Genomic DNA, 23,531 nt, shown 5'->3' with positions numbered 1-23,531 from the left:
CCTAAGTATTGTCAATGATATGTTTGTTAGTAACTCCAGGTAAGTTAGAGAGGATCATGCAGTTCCTAAGTATTGTCAATAATATGTTTGTTAGTAACTCCAGGTAAATCAGAGAGGGTGTAAAGTTCCTAAGTATTGTCAATAATATGTTTGTTAGTAACTCCAGGTAAGTTGGAGAGGATCGTGCAGTTCCTAAGTATTGTCAATAATATGTTTGTTAGTACCTCCAGGTAATTTGGAAAGGATCATTCAGTTCCTAAGTATTGTCAATAATATGTTTGTTAGTAACTCCAGGTTAGTTGGGAGAGGATTGTCCAGTTCCTAAGTATTGTCAATAATATGTTTGCTAGTAACTCCAGGGAAGTTGGGAGAGGATCGTGCAGTTCCTAAGTATTGTCAATAATATGTTTGTAAGTGACTCCAGGGAAGTTGGGAGAGGATTGTGCAGTTCCTAAGTATTGTCAATAATATGTTTGTTAGTAACTCCAGGGAAGTTGGAAAGGATCATTCAGTTCCTAAGTATTGTCAATAATATGTTTGTTAGTAACTCCAGGTAAGTTGGGAGAGGATCGTCCAGTTCCTAAGTATTGTCAATAATATGTTTGTTAGTAACTCCAGGGAAGTTGGGAGAGGATCGTGCAGTTCCTAAGTATTGTCAATAATATGTTTGTAAGTAACTCCAGGGAAGTTGGGAGAGGATCGTGCAGTTCCTAAGTATTGTCAATAATATGTTTGTTAGTAACTCCAGGTAAATCAGAGAGTGTGAAAGTTCCTAAGTATTGTCAATAATATGTTTGTCAGTAACTCCAGGTAAGTTGGGAGAGGATCGTCCAGTTCCTAAGTATTGTCAATAATATGTTTGTTAGTAACTCCAGGGAAGTTGGGAGAGGATCGTGCAGTTCCTAAGTATTGTCAATAATATGTTTGTAAGTAACTCCAGGGAAGTTGGGAGAGGATCGTGCAGTTCCTAAGTATTGTCAATAATATGTTTGTTAGTAACTTCAGGTAAATCAGAGAGGGTGTAAAGTTCCTAAGTATTGTCAATAACATGTTTGTTAGTAACTCCAGGTAAGTTGGAGAGGATTGTGCAGTTCCTAAGTATTGTCAATAATATGTATGTTAGTAACTCCAGGTAATTTGGAAAGGATCATTCAGTTCCTAAGTATTGTCAATAATATGTTTGTTAGTAACTCCAGGTAAGTTGGGAGAGGATTGTCCAGTTCCTAAGTATTGTCAATAATATGTTTGCTAGTAACTCCAGGGAAGTTGGGAGAGGATCGTGCAGTTCCTAAGTATTGTCAATAATATGTTTGTAAGTGACTCCAGGGAAGTTGGGAGAGGATCGTGCAGTTCCTAAGTATTGTCAATAATATGTTTGTTAGTAACTCCAGGGAAGTTGGAAAGGATCATTCAGTTCCTAAGTATTGTCAATAATATGTTTGTTAGTAACTCCAGGTAAGTTGGGAGAGGATCATCCAGTTCCTAAGTATTGTCAATAATATGTTTGTTAGTACCTCTAGGTAAGTTGGAAAGGATCATTCAGTTCCTAAGTATTGTCAATAATATGTTTGTTAGTGCCTCCAGGTAAGTTGGGAGAGGATTGTTCAGTTCCTAAGTATTGTCAATAATATGTTTGTTAGTAACTTCAGGTAAGTTGGTAGAGGATTGTCCAGTTCCTAAGTATTGTCAATAATATGTTTGTTAGTGCCTCCAGGTAAGTTGGGAGAGGATCGTCCAGTTCCTAAGTATTGTCAATAATATGTTTGTTAGTAACTCCAGGTAAGTTAGAGAGGATCATGCAGTTCCTAAGTATTGTCAATAATATGTTTGTTAGTAACTCCAGGTAAATCAGAGAGGGTGTAAAGTTCCTAAGTATTGTCAATAATATGTTTGTTAGTAACTCCAGGTAAGTTGGAGAGGATCGTGCAGTTCCTAAGTATTGTCAATAATATGTTTGTTAGTACCTCCAGGTAATTTGGAAAGGATCATGCAGTTCCTAAGTATTGTCAATAATATGTTTGTTAGTAACTCCAGGTAAGTTGGGAGAGGATCGTCCAGTTCCTAAGTATTGTCAATAATATGTTTGTTAGTAACTCCAGGGAAGTTGGGAGAGGATCGTGCAGTTCCTAAGTTTTGTCAATAATATGTTTGTAAGTAACTCCAGGGAAGTTGGGAGAGGATCGTGCAGTTCCTAAGTATTGTCAATAATATGTTTGTTAGTAACTCCAGGTAAATCAGAGAGGGTGTAAAGTTCCTAAGTATTGTCAATAATATGTTTGTTAGTAACTCCAGGTAAGTTGGAGAGGATCGTGCAGTTCCTAAGTATTGTCAATAATATGTTTGTTAGTACCTCCAGGTAATTTGGAAAGGATCATTCAGTTCCTAAGTATTGTCAATAATATGTTTGTTAGTAACTCCAGGTAAGTTGGGAGAGGATTGTCCAGTTCCTAAGTATTGTCAATAATATGTTTGTTAGTAACTCCAGGGAAGTTGGGAGAGGATCGTGCAGTTCCTAAGTATTGTCAATAATATGTTTGTTAGTAACTCCAGGGAAGTTGGAAAGGATCATTCAGTTCCTAAGTATTGTCAATAATATATGTTTGTTAGTAACTCCAGGTAAGTTGGGAGAGGATCATCCAGTTCCTAAGTATTGTCAATAATATGTTTGTTAGTACCTCCAGGTAAGTTGGAAAGGATCATTCAGTTCCTAAGTATTGTCTATAATATGTTTGTTAGTGCCTCCAGGTAAGTTGGGAGATGATTGTTCAGTTCCTAAGTATTGTCAATAATATGTTTGTTAGTGCCTCCAGGTAAGTTGGGAGAGGATCATCCAGTTCCTAAGTATTGTCAATAATATGTTTGTTAGTAACTCCAGGTAAGTTGGAGATGATCATCCAGTTCCTAAGTATTGTCAAAAATATGTTTGTTAGTATCTCCAGGTAAGTTGGGAGAGGATCGTCCAGTTCCTAAGTATTGTCAATAATATGTTTGTTAGTAACTCCAGGTAAGTTGGGATAGGATCGTCCAGTTCCTAAGTATTGTCAATAATATGTTTGTTAGTAACTCCAGGTAAGTTGGGAGAGGATCGTGCAGTTCCTAAGTATTGTCAATAATATGTTTGTTAGTAACTCCAGGGAAGTTGGGAGAGGATCGTGCAGTTCCTAAGTATTGTCAATAATATGTTTGTTAGTAACTCCAGGGAAATTGGGAGAGGATCGTGCAGTTCCTAAGTATTGTCAATAATATGTTTGTAAGTAACTCCAGGGAAGTTGGGAGAGGATCGTGCAGTTCCTAAGTATTGTCAATAATATGTTTGTTAGTAACTCCAGGCAAGTTGGGAGAGGATCGTGCAGTTCCTAAGTATTGTCAATAATATGTTTGTTAGTAACTCCAGGGAAGTTGGGAGAGGATCGTCCAGTTCCTAAGTATTGTCAATAATATGTTTGTTAGTAACTCCAGGGAAGTTGGGAGAGGATCGTCCAGTTCCTAAGTATTGTCAATAATATGTTTGTTAGTAACTCCAGGGAAGTTGGAAAGTATCATTCAGTTCCTAAGTATTGTCAATAATATGTTTGTTAGTGCCTCCAGGTAAGTTGGGAGAGGATCGTCCAGTTCCTAAGTATTGTCAATAATATGTTTGTTAGTAACTCCAGGTAAGTTGGGAGAGGATCGTCCAGTTCCTAAGTATTGTCAATAATATGTTTGTTAGTAACTCCAGGTAAGTTGGGAGAGGATCGTCCAGTTCCTAAGTATTGTCAATAATATGTTTGTTAGTAACTCCAGGTAAGTTGGAGAGGATCATTCAGTTCCTAAGTATTGTCAATAATTTGTTTGTTAGTAACTCCAGGTAAGTTGGGAGAGGATCGTTCAGTTCCTAAGTATTGTCAATAATATGTTTGTAAATAACTCCAGGTAAGTTGTAGAGGATCATTCAGTTCAAAAGTATTGTCAATAATATGTTTGTTAGTAACTCCAGGTAAGTTGTAGAGGATCATACAGTTCCTTAGTATTGTCAAAAATATGTTTGTTAGTGCTTCCAGGTAAGTTGGAGAGGGGGTTAATTTCACAAAAAACTATCATACAACTTGTAATATTTTTTGCTATCAATTTCTTTGTTAAGTTTATTGAGCTGTGGTAGAATTAATACTGAGAAACCAAGCCTAAATTTCTCCAAACCTACTCATAACTAAGACTTTATCTAAACTTCTAACTACATATTCTGTTGTTCTGTTATGCCTGTCTTATAACAATGACCATGATGACTATTTGTGTATTTTCAGTGGAGAGCAACAGTTGTACAGAGCTAGACATTACTCTGTGACCCCGTTAGGACCACGGTCAGGACTGATTCAGTGGGTGGATGGTTCCACACCTTTATTTAGTCTGTACAAAAGATGGCAACAGAGAGATGCTTTGGCTCAGTCTATGAAAGTAAGATACAAATCTTCTTATTTCAGTCACATGGAGAGATTTTGAGTATTAGATTTTTTACATACAGTGTCAGTAGACTCCACCTAATCGGATATCGGCTAAACGAATATATCGGCTATTGTAATATTTTTTCAAAACACCAAACCCTTCCCTATATGTTTAATGTTAATTTTATCGTGTAATCGAATATCAAATATAAGAATATATCGGCAAATAGGATAAGAATATTCTGGAAATTATTTTCAGAACCATGCACAATCGGATATTTTCAATGTTTTTCTGACAGGAAATGGAACCGGAAGTTACAAAATTACAATCTGCAGACAAGAAAATTTAGTTTTTACTGAATAAAAATGAACTATTTCTTAATAAATTGTTGTCTTTATTCATTGTCTTCCTTTATAAAGTGAATTAGATGCCCTCTAAATTCAAATAGTTTGAATTTATTTATAAGATATACAAGAGCAGTACGTTGGGAGAATTTTGATAAAACTCTAAATCCTCGCAGAATCAGAAATATAATTTAAACTGAATGTACCTCCTTCTGAATATTTTATTGCAATATACATATAAATTCCTTTTGACAAGAGAAATCTGACTTTTGTCAGATATAAATTTGTAACATTTGCATGACCACATGTCATGGACGCCATTTTGTTTTGTTTACAAAATATGAAGAAGCCTCGAGAACCATGACCTAAACATAAACAGTCTTCAGAAAAACTTAAACTTGATGCAAAAATATTTTATCAATCATGATTATATATCTTCATAAAGGAGTAGGCCCAGTAAGATCCCTTTTTGGCCCCAAAATATAGCAGTTTTACAAAATTGTTAAAATGTAAAATTTTATCTATTTATTGGAAAGAAGAATAATTCTGTTACATAAATATGGGCTGTTTTTGACAATACAATGCACATGTATCGGGTACTAGCATCATTAAGTCATGCTAAATTACTGAAATCTTCGAAATTTTAGCATTTTGGTTAATTTTTAGACGGTTTTCGTCTGAAATGGAAGTGGCCGCATTTGTGTTCATTCTCAATATTTAAATGTAAGTTGTATTTGATGATAATACATAACATATATAAAGGTTGAGAATGAACACGGATGCGGCCACTTTCATTTTTGACAAAAACCATCTGAAAAGTGACATATTATGGCATATTTGATAGATTTTTCATATTTAAGCTTGAATTTGAGCGTCTTTAATGACTAAATCAGTTCAAATCTTTTACATAAACTGATTGAATCGACTGAAGTAGACACTTAAGTGATTAAAAAGTGTCCAAAATCTTTCATCAGATGAACTTGAATTTTGAGGCCAAAATCGGCCCTTACCGGACCTACTCCTTTAAATTTGATTATTTAAAGAAATAAAATATATAACAAATACGATTTTAGTTTAGAGACTGCAGTGTACACAGACCATGCTTTGATCTATTTATAGCCCAATTAGCTTACCTGTGATAAATGTAAATAATGGACATTAATTCGTTTACAAAACAAATAAAGGCACAAACTATGGATAGTAGATAGTTATTCACATAAATATTTCCGGACATTTTATTTATTTTAATAATATAGGATTTAAAAACTGAAAACAAATATAAGCATTACAAAACCAGCTGATAATTTTTTACACAAACATCGTGGTGATGTAACTGATAAAAATCACTCCAGCCCTTTCTTATATAGCAGTGGTCAGGGCTAGTAACATCTCAGGATTAGGTCTACTCATTATTGCAGAATATTCAATGACTATACATTTATCGTCTATTTGAATATATATCGGATAATGGGATATTTTTTGCTGACATTTTGGGTATCCCATTTGCCGGAGTCTACTGTACTTGACCAAAGGTCAATGGATTGGTTACAATCACTTTGTATTCATCATTATATAAATTTAAACTTCTTTCTCTTAAACCAATGTAGGAATTGAGGCAAAATGTACCAGATTTGATTCTTTGATCAGTGTTTATATTAAAAATTTATGGTGTGCATATTGGATTATTTGTTATATCAAAAAACTTATGGTGTCCATATGGGAATATTTGCTTTATTGAATTGTTTGGAAAACTGATACCATAAAAAACTGTTCAGATTCATTTAATTTTGGTTCAATTGCTGAATCATCTGTTTAAGGTTTGAAATAAAAAAATACTTTCTGGAATTTAACTATCGATTTTTATTTTTTGTATCTTTATATTACTGTGGATTCATTTAAGTACCACTTCTTGTGTATTGAGGAAAAATTGTATTTTCATTACTATTTTATGTCATGGATTTGCCAAAGTTAACATACAAGCTTATAGAAAATTTATACTTTGTTGAACATTTAGATTATTGGGCTCTCAGCACACATGAAATCCACAAAAATAGGTACCTTAGTACTAATGATGAATCCAAAACAGTAGAATGCTCAAAGTTCTGTCATCTGTCCGTTGAGGTGTTTAAAGTCCTACACCATATTTTAATGCTCTTAGTCAGAAAGACCTTCTGTCATAGTTTTAAGTCTTGCACTAATTTAGACCATATACAGTGGAAACTGTTGAATTCTGTGGAGAAAGAATTGCTGTATAAATTAATTGTAAATGTAAAGTTAAATTTATTTTCAGAATCAGACAACTGGATCAACTAACAGTACCACTACACCAAGCATTCTACGTCCAAGTGAGATCTTCTACAACAAACTTACTCCAGCTCTTAGAGATAAGGTAATTATACTCCCTCTCCCTCTCTAACTAACAGTACCACTACACCAAGCATTCTACGTCCAAGTGAGATCTTCTACAACAAACTGACTCCAGCTCTTAGAGATAAGGTAATTATACTCCCTCTCCCTCTCTAACTAACAGTACCACTACACCAAGCATTCTACGTCCAAGTGAGATCTTCTTCAAAAAACTTACTCCAGCTCTTAGAGATAAGGTAATTATAGTCCCTCTCCCTCTCTAACTAACAGTACCACTACACCAAGCATTCTACGTCCAAGTGAGATCTTCTACAACAAACTTACTCCAGCTCTTAGAGATAAGGTAATTACAGTCCCTCTCCCTCTCTAACTAACAGTACCACTACACCAAGCATTCTACGTCCAAGTGAGATCTTCTACAACAAACTTACTCCAGCTCTTAGAGATAAGGTAATTACAGTCCCTCTCCCTCTCTAACTAACAGTACCACTACACCAAGCATTCTACGTCCAAGTGAGATCTTCTACAACAAACTTACTCCAGCTCTTAGAGATAAGGTAATTACAGTCCCTCTCCCTCTCTAACTAACAGTACCACTACACCAAGCATTCTACGTCCAAGTGAGATCTTCTACAACAAACTTACTCCAGCTCTTAGAGATAAGGTAATTATAGTCCCTCTCCCTCTCTAACTAACAGTACCACTACACCAAGCATTCTACGTCCAAGTGAGATCTTCTACAACAAACTTACTCCAGCTCTTAGAGATAAGGTAATTATAGTCCCTCTCCCTCTCTAACTAACAGTACCACTTCACCAAGCATTCTACGTCCAAGTGAGATCTTCTACAACAAACTTACTCCAGCTCTTAGAGATAAGGTAATTATAGTCCCTCTCCCTCTCTAACTAACAGTACCACTACACCAAGCATTCTACGTCCAAGTGAGATCTTCTACAACAAACTTACTCCAGCTCTTAGAGATAAGGTAATTATAGTCCCTCTCCCTCTCTAACTAACAGTACCACTACACCAAGCATTCTATGTCCAAGTGAGATCTTCTACAACAAACTCCAGCTCTGATTGGTCGAAACCATTAAATCAAGTATCCACACATACACTCCATGAAATTAAATAAATCCACTGTTGAATTGAAAAAAATATTTAGTGAAGATGACAGCTTCTTGTTTATTGTCATTCCATGTTACAGTTGTTGGGCTGATATTTGAAATGTGATTATAGAATGAGGAAGGAGAGTTAATTGTCATCCCATGTTTTAGTTGTTGGACTGGTATTTGAAATGTGATTATAGAATGAGGAAGGAGTGTTTATTGTCATCCCATGTTTTAGTTGTTGGACTGATATTTGAAATGTGATTATAGAATGAAATGAGGAAGGAGTGTCTATTGTCATCCCATGTTTTAGTTGTTGGACTGGTATTTGAAATGTGATTATAGAATGAGGAAGGAGTGTTTATTGTCATCCCATGTTTTAGTTGTTGGACTGGTATTTGAAATGTGATTATAGAATGAGGAAGGAGTGTTTATTGTCATCCCATGTTTCAGTTGTTGGACTGGTATTTGAAATATGATTATAGAATGAGGAAGGAGTGTTTATTGTCATCCCATGTTTTAGTTGTTGGACTGGTATTTGAAATGTGATTATAGAATGAGGAAGGAGTGTTTATTGTCATCCCATGTTTTAGTTGTTGGACTGGTATTTGAAATGTGATTATAGAATGAGGAAGGAGTGTTTATTGTCATCCCATGTTTCAGTTGTTGGGCTGATATTTGAAATATGATTATAGAATGAGGAAGGACTGTTTATTGTCATCCCATGTTTCAGTTGTTGGACTGGTATTTGAAATATGATTATAGAATGAGGAAGGAGTGTTTATTGTCATCCCATGTTTCAGTTGTTGGACTGGTATTTGAAATGTGATTATAGAATGAGGAAGGAGTGTTTATTGTCATCCCATGTTTTAGTTGTTGGACTGGTATTTAAAATGTGATTATAGAATGAGGAAGGAGTGTTTATTGTCATCCCATGTTTCAGTTGTTGGGCTGATATTTGAAATGTGATTATAGAATGAGGAAGGAGTGTTTATTGTCATCCCATGTTTCAGTTGTTGGGCTGATATTTGAAATATGATTATAGAATGAGGAAGGATTGATCTCTCTTGTTTCTATTCACTGACATGTAACATTTCTACTTTCAGGGTATTACAAATCTAGAAAGCAGAAAGGAATGGCCTTTGTCCACACTGCGGTCAGTTTTACAGGAACTTATAGAAGAAACGCCATCAGATTTACTTGCCAGGTAAATACAAACAAACTGAAGGGGAACTGATAAAATTAACCTTTAGGGAATACTGTCTCTTTGTCTACATACCTTATTTGGTGTCTTACATTATTTTATTTTATAGATAAAACTGCAGATTGTGATATTGTGACTTGAGTATTCTTAATTCCAGATATGAGCATACTCAGTTTCTGTCCACTTTTAAATAAGAAGCTTTTGCCTATTACATTTGAAATGTGACTTTTACCTTACATTGTTTACACTAGAAACTTAATACTAAGGCAGAACTAGAATTGAATTTTCGAACATTTATTTAAAATTAATAATCTGTATTACATGGGCAGTTTGAACTCAGCCTTAATCTTAGCTTGATTTATTGTTCACATTTACATGAACTGTAGTAATAATCAATAATACTTTTATACATTATTAAGTAGAGCAAATTTTTTATGCCCCCGCTGTAGCGGTGGGGGCATTAAGTTTTACCCTTGTCCGTCTGTACATACGTACGTCCGTCCGTACGTCCCAAAATTTCGTTCTCCAACTCGAGTTTGCCTCAACCAAATGTTATGAAACTTATACACAATGCTTATTACCTCAAAACACACATCAAGTTTGAATTTTGGTGGCATCACTTTAACCGTTCTAGAGTTATGCCCCTTTATAAATGGAAAAATTGCAAAATTTTTAGTTTCTGTTCTCTAACTTCAGTTTGCCTCAACCAAATGGTATGAAACTTATACACAATGCTTATTACCACAAAACACAGATCAAGTTTGAATTTTTGTGGCGTCACTTTAACCGTTCTAGAGTTATGCCCCTTTATAAATGGAAAAATTGCAAAATTTTTATTTTCTTCTAAATATCAACTAATTTTTAAAATTGGAGTTATCTTCCTTTGTCCATGATTATAGTTGAATCAACTACAATCAATGCTTTATATAATGCAATGTTTAATTTTGACTTCCACTGATAAAACACAGATCAAGTTGAATTTGGGTAGTGTCACTTTAACCATTATTGAGTTATGCATCTTTAAAAATCGAAAGATTGCAAAATTTTTAGTTTCCATTCTGTAACTTAAGTTTGCCCCAACCAAACATTATGAAACCTATACACAATATTCATTACCACAAAACTAAGATCAAGTACAAATTTTTTGTTTCCGTTTTCTAACTTTAGTTTGCCTCAACCAAATTTTATGAAACTTATACACAATGCTTATTACTACATAATACAGATTAAGTACGAAATTTGGTGGTGACACTTTTACCATTCTTGAGTTATGTCCCTTTATAAACATAAAAATTACTGAATTTTTTAGTTTGCCTCAACCAAATGTTATAAAACTTATACACAACCGTTCTAGAGTTATGCGTGTTTACAAATAGAAAAATTGCTGAATTTTTAGTTTCTGTTCTCTACTTAAGTTAGTGTCATCCAAATGTTATGAGACTTACACACAATGCTAATTACCACTAAACTCAGATCAAGTTCAAATTTGGTTAGCGTCACTTTTACCGTTCTTCAGTTATGTCCCTTTATAACTATATGATATGCAAGCGGGGGCATCATCTGTGTCCACATGTGGACACTATCCACATTTATTGGATCTGATATACATTTAATTCCTGTTATGGGAAATTGATTGATTACGTCTCATCAAATTTGTCTGCCAATGTTTATATTATAAAATAGAACAAACTGAGGACAGTTCCTTAAAAATCCTGTTTCTATATACTTTGAAATGAAAGGAAAATGGTTTGTGTTGTTGAGGGTATGAAGGTGTAAGATTGAATCCTCAGTGTTGTTGAGGGTATGAAGGTGCAAGATTGAATCTTCAGTGTTGGTGAGGGTATGAAGGTGCAAGATTGAATCTTCAGTGAAGGTGTAAAATTGAATCCTCAGTGTTGTTGAGGGTATGAAGGTGCAAGATTGAGTCCTCAGTGAAGGTGAGGGTATGAAGGTGCAAGATTGAATTTTCAGTGTTGGTGAGGGTATGAAGGTGCAAGATTGAATAATCAGTGTTGTTGAGGGTATGAAGGTGCAAGATTGAGTCCTCAGTGTTGTTGAGGGTATGAAGGTGCAAGATTGAATCTTCAGTGTTGTTGAGGGTATGAAAGTGCAAGATTGAATTTTCAGTGAAGGTGAGGGTATGAAGGTGTAAGATTGAATCTTCAGTGTTGATGAGGGTATGAAGGTGCAAGATTGAATCTTCAGTGTTGGTGAGGGTATGAAGGTGCAAGATTGAATCTTCAGTGAAGGTGTAAGATTGAATCCTCAGTGTTGTTGAGGGTATGAAGGTGCAAGATTGAATCTTCAGTGTTGGTGAGGGTATGAAGGTGTAAGATTTAATCCTCAGTGTTGTTGAGGGTATGAAGGTGCAAGATTGAATAATCAGTGTTGTTGAGGGTATGAAGGTGCAAGATTGAATCTTCAGTGTTGGTGAGGGTATGAAGGTGCAAGATTGAATCTTCAGTGTTGTTGAGGGTATGAAGGTGCAAGATTGAATCTTCAGTGTTGTTGAGGGTATGAAGGTGCAAGATTGAATTTTCAGTGTTGGTGAGGGTATGAAGGTGCAAGATTGAATAATCAGTGTTGTTGAGGGTATGAAGGTGCAAGATTGAATCTTCAGTGAAGGTGAGGGTATGAAGGTGCAAGATTGAATAATCAGTGTTGGTGAGGGTATGAAGGTGCAAGATTGAATAATCAGTGTTGTTGAGGGTATGAAGGTGCAAGATTGAATCTTCAGTGAAGGTGAGGGTATGAAGGTGCAAGATTGAATCCTCAGTGTTGGTGAGGGTATGAAGGTGTAAAATTGAATCCTCAGTGTTGGTGAGGGTATGAAGGTGTAAGATTGAATCTTCAGTGTTGTTGAGGGTATGAAGGTGTAAGATTGAATCTTCAGTGTTGTTGAGGGTATGAAGGTGTAAGATTGAATCTTCAGTGTTGGTGAGGGTATGAAGGTGTAAGATTTAATCCTCAGTGTTGTTGAGGGTATGAAGGTGCAAGATTGAATAATCAGTGTTGTTGAGGGTATGAAGGTGCAAGATTGAATCTTCAGTGTTGGTGAGGGTATGAAGGTGCAAGATTGAATCTTCAGTGAAGGTGTAAGATTGAGTCCTCAGTGTTGTTGAGGGTATGAAGGTGCAAGATTGAATAATCAGTGTTGTTGAGGGTATGAAGGTGTAAGATTGAATCCTCAGTGTTGGTGAGGGTATGAAGGTGTAAGATTGAATCCTCAGTGTTGGTGAGGGTATAAAGGGTAAGATTGAGTCCTCAGTGTTGGTGAGGGTATGAAGGTGTAAGATTCAATCCTCAGTGTTGTTGAGGGTATGAAGGTGCAAGATTGAATCTTCAGTGTTGATGAGGGTATGAAGGTGCAAGATTGAATCCTCAGTGTTGTTGAGGGTATGAAGGTGCAAGATTGAATCCTCAGTGTTGGTGAGGGTATGAAGGGGTAAGATTGAATCCTCAGTGTTGGTGAGGGTATGAAGGTGCAAGATTGAATCCTCAGTGTTGGTGAGGGTATGAAGGTGTAAGATTGAATCCTCAGTGTTGGTGAGGGTATGAAGGTGCAAGATTGAATCCTCAGTGTTGGTGAAGGTATGAAGGTGTAAGATTGAATCCTCAGTGTTGGTGAGGGTATGAAGGGTAAGATTGAATCCTCAGTGTTGGTGAGGGTATAAAGGGTAAGATTGAATCCTCAGTGTTGGTGAGGGTATAAAGGGTAAGATTGAATCCTCAGTAGCTAACTTTGTGGTAGTTTAAACCACAAATATAAGGTTTCATATTATAATTTTTAAAGTAGAAAAACTTAGGTTAATTTTTTAGGGAACTTTGTTGCTATAGTTAAGGGGCCAGTGAAGGGTGGCAGATCACTCAGTCCTAAGCCAGGTCTACAGTTGTTATTGTTTTTTTAGGGAACTTTGGTGTTGTAGTACAGGGGCCAGTGAATGGTGGCAGATCACTCAGTCATATGCCAGGTCTACAGCTGTAATGTCAATGATTGGTTATATCATAGGTCTTGGAGACAGACATCTTGACAATGTTTTGGTTGACTTAGCAACAGGAGAGGTAAGTCACTGATATGCTGTGGTCAATAATGGGCTATATAAGGCAAAAATTAGAATATAATTGTCTTCCCAGTCACTCCCTCGTCTATTCAAAACATGACTCGTGTACTATTTTATTTTTTTTTTTTTTTTGGCTGTCCTTAAATGGTTTGACGTTGTCATTGTCGTCATCATCATCGTACGAAGACATTTTTGTTTCCTGACAATAACTTATGTATAAGTGTATGGATCTCTATGAAATTGTACCACAAGGTTCCATACCTCGAAAGGAAGGTTGGGATTGGTTATGGCCCAAACTGTCTAGGATTTAGGGGCCAAAAATCTAGGATTTTCTGGTTTTCGGACAATAACTTGAGTATAAGTCTATGGATCTCTATGAAATTGTACCCCAACATTCCATACCTCAAAAGGAAGGTTCTGATTGATATTGGATGTTATGGCCCTAGGAAAAAGGGGCCAATAACAATACTTTTCTAATGCTTTGTATAAATTGCTTATTTCTTGACCAATTTCAATGCGGTTTAGTTCAAAGTCTTGTATTCTTGGGGATCTTTAATATGGTGAATCTAACCGTGTATTTAGATTTTGGATTTTAGGCCCCGTTTTTAAATTGGTCCACAATGAGGTCCAAATGGTCCAAAATTAAACTGTTCGATTTCATCTATTATTGAATTATTGGGGTTCTTTGATATGCTGAATCTAACCATGTATTTAGATTTTGGATTTTAGGCCCCGTTTTTAAATTGGTCCACAATGAGGTCCAAATGGTTCAAAATTAAACTGTTCGATTTCATCTATTATTGAATTATTGGGGTTCTTTCATATGCTGAATCTAACCATGTATTTAGATTTTTGATTTTGGGCCCAGTTTTCAATTGGTCCACATTTTTAAAGGTCCAAAGGGTCCAAAATGAAACTTAGTTTGATTTAAAAAAATAAATGAATTCAAGGGGTACTTTGATATGCTGAATCTAAGCATGTATTCAGATTTTGGATTTTGGGCCCAGTTTTCAAGTAGGTCCACAATCTGGCGGCGATGGCATAAACTATTTGTATAAAGCTTTATATTTTTAAGGCTAGAAGACCTGGATGATTCATACCTTGTATGCAGATACCTCATGTTACGAAGTTTCAGTCTGTCATATGTCCATTGTCCTTGACCTCATTTTCCATGTGTTGTCAGTTTAATGATAGAAATCGCTTACAAGGGCAAATTGTAGTTTTGGTCCAAAGTTATAAAGCCTTAGTCTCAATAGTTATCTTGAATGCCTTACAGGAGTTTATAGAGTGAAAAAAGGTTTAATAACAAGATCAGAAAAATGTCTGAATAGGTCAGAAAATGTAATGACCTTAAGGGTGACTGAATTAATTCAACTCAGTTATCAAAAGTGAAGAACAGTTGACATTAACAACTTATATTGATTGATTGATTGATTGATATTAAAAGCCACTTTCAGCACTATTTTGCTATTTCATGGCGGTCAGTTTTTATACAAGCGCAAAAAATTTGCGTTTGTATATTGCTATCATGTTGTTGTCGTTGTCGTTGTCGTCGACCGAAGACATTTGGTTTCCTGACAATAACTTTAGTATAAGTGAATGGATCTCTATGAAATTGTACCCCAAGGTTCCATGCCTCATAAGGAAGGTTGGGATTGATTTTGGGGGTTATGGTCCCGACTGTTTAGGAATTAAGGGTCAAAAAGGGGCCAAAAAAGGCATTTTTCTAGTTTCCGGACAATAACTTGTGTACAAGTGTATGGATCTCTATGAAATTGTACCACAAGGTTCCATACAACAAAGGGAAGGTTGGGTGTGACTTTGAGGGTTATGGCCCAAACTGTTCAGGAATTAGGGGAAAAAAGGAGGGGAAAACAAGGTTTTTCTGGTTAATGGACAATTACTTAAGTATTAGTCTGTGGATCTCTATGAAATTGAAACACAAGGTTCCATACCACAAAAAGGAAGGTTGGGTTTGACTTGGGGGGTTATGGCTCAAACTGTTCAAGAATAAGGGGCCAAAAAGGGGGAGTGGGGGGGGGGGGGGGGGGGGGGAACAAGATTTTTCTGGTTTCTGGACAAATACTTAAGTAATAGTCCATGGATCTCTATGAAATTGTACCACAAGGTTCCATTCCACACACAGAAGGTTGGGGTTGATTTTGTGGGTTGTGGCTTTAACCGTTAAGAAACTAGAGGCCAAATAGGGGCCAAAGACTTTTCTAATACTGGCTAAGCAGGTTCTAACATAAATTATTTCTGATCTTTATAATGAAACAACAAATACTGATATGGCAGGAGGTACACACCAAACAGGGTGTGTAAATTATTATATTTAGTTTGTAAACAGATTTACTAAGTATTGCACAACAGCAAGAAATCTTCAATTGAAAATTAATACAAATCTTTTAACCAATTTCAATGAGGATTAATTTAAAGTCTTGAATTGTTTGAGGTTTTTACCATGTATTACTATATTGGATATTTGGACATTTTTAAATAGGTCTACATTGAGGTCCAAAGGGTCCAAAATTAGACTTTGTTGGATTTCATCAAAAACTGAATTCTTGTGGTTCTATGATATTGCTGAATCTAACTGTGCATTCAGATTTTTATACGACCGCAAAAAATTTTTGCGGTCATATATTGGTATGACGTTGGCGTCGTCGTCGTCCGAAAAAAACATTGCTTTTCGCACAATAACTTTAGTTTGAGTGAATGGATCTCTATGAAATTTTACGGTTAAGGAATTAGGGGCCAAAAATAAGCATTTTTCTAGTTTCCAGACAATAACTTGTGGAACCGTCTATGGATCTCTCTGAAATTATACCACAAGTTTCCATACCACAAAGGGATGGTTAGGATTTGCTTTGGGGGGTTATGGCTCAAACTGTTTAGGAATTAGGGGCAAAAAAGGGGGAAAAACAAGGGTGTCCTGGTTAATGGACAAATACTTTAGTACAAAACATAATTTAAAGCAGTGTAAGGGAGGTAATTCAAATACATCATTTGAATTACCTCCCTTATACTGCTTTTAAATTATGTATAAAGTAATGGTTAATGAACAATTAAGACAATTTAAGAGCAGTGTGAGGGAGGTAATCCAAATACAACGTTTTGTTTACCTCCCTTACACTGCTTTTGAATTATGTTTAAAGAAATGCATATTTATAAAGGAAGACCAGTAAAAATATCTGCAAATGTTGCATCTTTTTTTTTTTACAAAAAAATCCATATGAAAGACTTGACACCATATTTTAAATTCTATTATAAAATAGATTAAGTTAGCACAAATTTAAATGGGTAAATATGGTTGCAAACTCCATTGGAAATTTGAATTGAGATTATGACCATATCTTCAGGGAAAGAATTTTTTGGGGGGAAAAGGGGGGGGAGGGGGAGTTAATAAGCAACAGTATAGTGTATTGCTCAAAAGCAAAAAAAAAAGGGGGTAAATTTTTTATTTTTTTTTGTGGGGGAGGGGGGTCAATTCGCAACAGCAAAGTGTATTGCACAAAAGCAAAAAATTGAATATAGATTCAAATCATATAACCAATTCTAAGTTCTTTGACTACAGTTATTCTGTGTCAGAAACCTTTTATGTGTCAAATATTTAATTACAATCCAAATTCAGACTTGTATCAATCACGAATATTGCGTCCATTTTTGCCCCAATTGTTCAGGGTTGGACCTCTACGGTCGTATCCAGCTATGCTCGGCGAAGCAATTTATTAATTTTGGGCCCTGGTAATACTGCACATTGACTTCTTTTATGGGATATAGCTATATCACATATCTTGGTTTCCAGTGGGGCATGACCTTTGCTAGTAACAATTTCGTATCACACTCCAGAAAAAGCCAACCAAATTTACACTTTTTTTTTCACATTTTATAATGTTGGGGTCTTCAATAGCTGACTATATGGTATGGGTTTTGCTCTTTTTTGAAGGCCGTGTATTATAAACTGGGAAATTTGTGTGTCTGTCTGTCAGATTTTTAATGTTATTAGCTGGCAGTTTAAGGACTGGTATGCAGACAATGTGGCAAAAGAAAGAAAAAACTAGTTAAATTTGAAATTGACATGAGATCATTGTATTATTAAACCTGCTTGCTAGTGAAAACACATAAACAAAGAATGACCTTATTTGGAACACTGTTGAAGCTGCAGTGATAATAGTAAATCAATAAATCCTTTGATATGTGAGACAGTAACAAATGTACTAATCCTTATTTAAATGATTTACAGGTGTGTTTCACCTTACTGAAACATGTGTTGTTTTTATAAAAAATAGTATCAGTGTCAACTTGCTTAATACATGTATAGTTGTAAAATACAGCTTTTCCAGTTAGATATTTGTAAAAATAATTATGGATGTATCAAAGGCAAAAATAAAACTACCAGGAAAAATTCCTGGAATACAGTATTTGCTTAAATCCATGTTATTTGGACTCTGTTGGATAGTTGTCTCATTGGCAATCATTCCACTTCTCTTTAGGAATAAAACCACTAATTAATAGCCCCATTGCTTTCTATGTTAGTTTATGCAATTTCAAGCATTTACAGCTATTTTGTCTTAAGTTTAAATAAAGTGGCAGTGGTCTCATAGTAAAACTATACCTTATCCTGTCTTCTGCTGAAAAATTCAACATACCTTTGATTGCATATTAGAGTACACTGGTTCTTATAATTGTTTACTTTTTACACATTGTGACTTGGATGGAGAGTTGTCTCATTGACACTCATACCACATCTTCTTGTATCTAAATATATTCATTGAATACTTTACCTAGACTGTGTCATGCTTAACTCACAACAGTTTTCCTTTAACATCATTCAACATTATTGTACAGTGATTGCAAACAGATTTTTATTTTGAACAGATTTAAATTATTTTTCTTGGGTTTCCTCATATTTGTGTCATGTGTATCTGCAACAATTTTTCATCAATTTTTTTCAAACTTTGCATTTGAGGCCAAATTGGGATATTTTTTTAGGTGGGATAATTTCATAGACTTTTTGGTCAATTATACATTCTAGGTTAATCCATGAAACATGTTCATGTTATACAAACAGAAATCATTCATTGTATTGTAGAAATAAAGTGGGTTAAAATATCACCTGTAATTATAAGGAATCCAATAGTATCATTACACTGCCTGGTATTATGTCTTCAAAGACCATATCTGTTTTATAAAGATATAGAAATAGGACTCTTAATGAAGTAGGACATTATAGAAACGTGATTCCTAATTGGCATCTAGGTAGAATTGTACATTAAAGGATGTATTATTGTTTATATCATCTAAAAGCTTTTTAATTGGCAGCAAAGTAGAGATAATGCATTACATTTTAATCAAAAAAAGATTACCAGAAACTGAATAATTACAATTTGTATCTTCAGTATTTTACAACCAAGTAACCTGTTTAATAAATGTTTTTGACAAATTTAATACATGTTAGGTTTATTTACACAAATGTATCATACAAATCCATCTGAAGTAAAGACAAATATGAAAAGATGGCCTTAATATTCCCAAGCATGCTATAAAAATAAATAAATAATAATTATTTAAATAATAGAACAAATGGTATCAGATAGATCACCCAAGATCAAGTATGAATATCCAAAACAGATAACATGAAATTTAGGTGAAATTTCACCAAAGTGAGCTTTTAAATGTAATTCATGTGAAAAAATGCAGGTTAATTACACAGTTTGCCATGTATCCATTTCCTGTTTGCGAATAGTTTAAAATTTAACAACACTCATTGTACAAGGAAAATTTTCGTCGGAAGTTTTCTCGGCTTGAAGGGAATGATTTAATATTTGGTCTGCAGCTTAATAATGTTGAGTTGTAGCCAGTAAGTAGTTTTTATTCAATGCAAATGTTGTTTCTGCATGTACAGTTTTGTTTGCTTTTGTCCTGATACACTTTATAATCATTTCAAACTTTCCCATTCTATCAAGATTTAGGGTAAGACAATTTTCAAGTACGGATGGTTTGTGAAATTGATATCTTTCGGGTTAGACAAGAGAAATTTTAACAAAAGTAACATGCCATGACTTGTGTCACTTGTGGAGCCTGAACCATTCAAGAATATCTGAGTTCATGCCATGACTTGTGTCACTAGTGGAGCCTGAACCCTTCCAGAACATGTGAGTTCATCCCATGACTTGTGTCACTAGTGGAGCCCGAACCCTTCCAGAACATGTGAGTTCATCCCATGACTTGTGTCACTAGTGGAGCCTGAACCCTTCCTGAACATCTGAGTTCATCCCATGACTTGTGTCACTAGTGGAGCCCAAACCTTTCCAGAACATCTGAGTTCATGCCATGATTTGTGCCACTAGCAGAGCCCGAACCCTTCCAGAACATCTGAGTTCATCCCATGACTTGTGTCACTAGTGGAGCCCGAACCCTTTCAGAACATATGAGTTCATGCCATGACTTGTGTCACTAGTGGAGCCCGAACCCTTACAGAACATCTGAGGTCATCCCATGACTTGTGTCACTAGTGGAGCCCGAACCCTTCAAAAACATCTGAGTTCATGCCATGACTTGTGTCACTAGTGGAGCCCTAACCCTTCCAAAACATCTGAGTTCATGCCATGACCTGTGTCACTAGTGGAGCCTGAAACCAATCCAGAACATCTGAGGTCATTCCATGACTTGTGTCACTAGTGGAGCCTGTACCTTCCAGAACATCTGAGTTCATGCCATGACTTGTGTCACTAGTGGAGCCCAAACCCTTCCAGAACATCTGAGGTCATCCACTTATTTTGATGGGCTTCATATTGTCCAATCTTTATTTACCAAGTTTGTGGAATTTTGTTTTTATAAGATTAGGAGATGATGTACAGTTGCCAATGAGACAACTATCCAACAAAGTCCAAATGATGTGGATTTAAGCAATTATAGGTCTCCAAATGACCTTCAACAATGAGCAATATTTATATCGTTAAGTCAGCTTTAAATGGCCCCGACATGACTAAACTTGAAACAATTCAAACAAAAAAAACAACAGCCTTATGTTTGACCGAACAATAAAAGAACAGATTAAATAGACAGCAACTAACTGAATTGGGATAGGCACATACAATATGTTCCTTGGTTAAACATATTTGAGTGCTCAGCCCTCCTGCTTACCTGGAACTATGGTGTCAACAACAGTAAAACACTTAAAAAAAAACAGTTGGAAATGGCTTGACTCGCCATCTTCTATCGTCATTGTGTACTTTTCCAAAAGTCTTCCGCTCTGAATCTGCAAGTTAGACCAGATTCAACTAAACTTGGACTGACTGATTCTTAGAGTATCTAGTATAAAGTTTGTGTTTTTTACTCCTTTCCATCAAGAAACATGTCCTCCATGGTTAAAAATAGAACATAGTGGTAAAATTCAGTTTTCGACTTGTATCTTGATAACAAAAGCAGTTAGAGCAAAACTGTAAAAAGGATCTGCAGGTCAAGATCTGTATCTGCTGTGAAACATTCAGGCCAATCAGACAACCCATTGTGGAGTTATTGGCCTTGAAATGTTAATTTTTAGGAAATTTCAGTTTTGGATTATTATCTTGAATAATATTATAGATATAGAGAAACTGTACAGCAAAAATGTTCAGCAAAGAAAGATTTTTGAATAACTGAAACATGTCTGACATAATCAATTCACCCTAAAGGATTTGCTCTTAAAATCAATTTTTACAAAACTAAAAATTCCTGTTCTTATCATGCTAGAATAAGTGTAGGGAAGGATTCTTTTATTTTTATACGACCACAAAAAAAATTTGCGGTCGTATATTGGTATGACGTTGGCGTTTTCGTCGTCGTCGTCCGAAGACACATTGGTTTTCGCAATCTAACTTTAGTTTAAGTGAATGGATCTCTATGAAATTTTACCATAAGGTTCAATACCACAAAAGGAAGGTTGGGATTGATTTTGGGGGTTACCAACAGTTAAGGAATTAGGGGCCAAAAATAAGAATTTTTGTAAATTCCAGACATAACTTGTGTGTTAGTGTATGGATCTCTCTGACATTGTACCACAAGGTTCCATATCACAAAGGGAATGCTGGGATTGATTTTGGGGGTAATTACCTCAAAATTTTAGGAATTAGGGGCCAAAAAAGAGGCAAAAAACAAGCATTTTTCTAGTTTCATGATAATAACTTGTGTGTAAGTGTATGGATCTTTCTGAAATTGTACTACAAGGTTCCATATCACAAAGGGAAAGCTGGAATTGAGTTTGGGGGTAATTGCCCAAAACGTTTAGGAATAAGGGGCTAAAAAGGGGCCAAAAATAAGCATTTTTCTAGTTTCCAGACAATAACTTGTGTTCAAGTGTATGGATCTCTCTGAAATTGTACTGCAAGGTACCATACCACAAAGGGAAGGCTGGGATTGATTTTGGGGGTAATTGCCTCAAAATTTTAGGAATCGGGGGCCAAAAAGGGGCAAAAAACAAGCATTTTTCTAGTTTCAGGACAATAACTTGTGTGTAAGTTTATGGATCTTTCTGAAATTGTACTACAAGGTTCCATATCACAAAGGGAAAGCTGGATTTGAGTTTGGGGGTAATTGCCCTAAACGTTTAGGAATTTGGGGCCAAAAAGGGGCCTAAAAACAAGCATTTTTCTAGTTTCCAGACAATAACTTGTGTTCAAGTGTATGGATCTCTCTGAAATTGTACTGCAAGGTACCATACCACAAAGGGAAGGCTGGGATTCAGTTTGGGGGTCATGAATCATAAGGGGGTTTAAAAAATTTGGGGAAGGGATTTTTTTTTCCTTAAAATTTTCCATTTTAAATTGGTTATTTCTGATTTATATATAAAAGCAAATAATAATGATATGGTTTGAATAGCTAAATTAAAAATTTTTAAGTTCTTAGACCACATTCATTCTGTGTCAGAAACCTATGCTGTGTCAAATATTTGATCACAATCCAAATTCAGTGTTGTATCAAGCTTGAATGTTGTATCCATACTTGCCCCAACTGTTCAGGGTTTGACCTCTGCGGTCGTATCAAGCTGCGCCCAGCAGAGCATTTTATTGGTATTTAGCGCCACTTTCAGTACTCTTGTCTTTATCATAGCAGCCATATTATTGCTTTGTTATTTGAATTTCTATCATCAAGCAGAAGATAAAAAATAAATACTCTTGGTTCCCACAATGTCATTTCAGTGTGGGGGAAAATGATATGAGTTCATCTTTCTCTCACATAATTTCAATTGCCCTCTTGATATTTTCTTGCCTTTTTAACTCATCTGGCTATTAAAGGTCATATGATTTATTGCCATCACTCCATGTCTCTATTTGTCTGTTATTTTTTGCCAGTCATAAACTTTATCAAAGATATTTTTCTCCAAAACTGTTGCAGCTTTACTTTAATACAAATTTGAGAAGATTCGTGCTTAGTGTGTATAGATATATGTGAATTATGTTTTGTTCTATCAAAGCAGTTCTATTACCAACCCAACAAGGGAAATAACCTGCTTCAAATTATTATTTTAGTGTAAAATTTATGATTCTTGAAATAAGTTTCTGGAAAGGACTTGATATCAGACATGATACAAACAATTGTGCAATAAATTTACAATAAATGCATTTATTTTTAATTTTCAGGTAGTACATATTGACTACAATGTGTGCTTTGAGAAAGGAAAAGGTCTGAGAGTTCCAGAGAAGGTCCCATTCAGGATGACACAGAATATTGAAACAGCTATGGGTGTGACTGGAATAGAGGTAAGATTCAATAAACTACTATACAGGTTAGGGGGAGGGGAAGGTCCTATTCAGGATAGTATACTGTATTCACCTTGTTAGTCTTTTATCCTATCCAGAACTTTCATTTCAAAATACTCCACTTATGTGTTATGGATTTATTCGATATTTTGTCATGAACCATGTAAGCAATTTTAACATCTGCTTGGCAGTCACTTATGGTTAGAAGAATTGCATTTTTATACGACCGCAAAAAAAATTTTGTGGTCGTATATTGGTATGACGTTGGCGTCGTCGTCGTCGTC

The 23,531-nt window shown here is 35.4% G+C and overlaps 1 protein-coding gene and 1 long non-coding RNA gene across 8 annotated transcripts in view; both read left to right on the top strand.

The window, feature by feature from the left end:
* Positions 1 to 23,531, top strand: part of LOC127700010 (serine/threonine-protein kinase SMG1-like) — a 182,357-nt gene that overhangs the window by 93,528 nt on the left and 65,298 nt on the right. For all 4 annotated transcript variants that reach the window (XM_052203441.1, XM_052203440.1, XM_052203442.1 and 1 more), the window contains exons 44-48: positions 4,281 to 4,431; positions 7,054 to 7,152; positions 9,346 to 9,446; positions 13,352 to 13,505; positions 23,128 to 23,247. In XM_052203441.1, coding sequence (XP_052059401.1) covers positions 4,281 to 4,431; positions 7,054 to 7,152; positions 9,346 to 9,446; positions 13,352 to 13,505; positions 23,128 to 23,247 — 625 coding nt within the window. The remainder of the gene's footprint in view (positions 1 to 4,280; positions 4,432 to 7,053; positions 7,153 to 9,345; positions 9,447 to 13,351; positions 13,506 to 23,127; positions 23,248 to 23,531) is intronic.
* Positions 11,148 to 13,345, top strand: LOC127700011 (uncharacterized). Of its 4 annotated transcripts, none has more exons than XR_007981394.1 (5): positions 11,148 to 11,252; positions 11,771 to 12,394; positions 12,615 to 12,653; positions 12,809 to 13,003; positions 13,043 to 13,345. It is a non-coding gene; the product is annotated as an uncharacterized LOC127700011 (long non-coding RNA). The 4 variants fall into 4 exon arrangements; XR_007981397.1 differs by lacking the exon at positions 13,043 to 13,345 and adding an exon at positions 11,693 to 11,731 and having other exon boundaries at positions 12,239 to 12,394; positions 12,809 to 13,035; XR_007981395.1 differs by lacking the exon at positions 13,043 to 13,345 and having other exon boundaries at positions 11,771 to 12,238; positions 12,809 to 13,035.

The sequence above is a fragment of the Mytilus californianus genome, unplaced genomic scaffold, assembly GCF_021869535.1.
Source record: "Mytilus californianus isolate M0D057914Y unplaced genomic scaffold, xbMytCali1.0.p SCAF_46, whole genome shotgun sequence".
In the NCBI taxonomy this organism is placed as follows: domain Eukaryota; kingdom Metazoa; phylum Mollusca; class Bivalvia; order Mytilida; family Mytilidae; genus Mytilus; species Mytilus californianus.
This window is presented reverse-complemented; position numbering and strand designations above follow the sequence as displayed.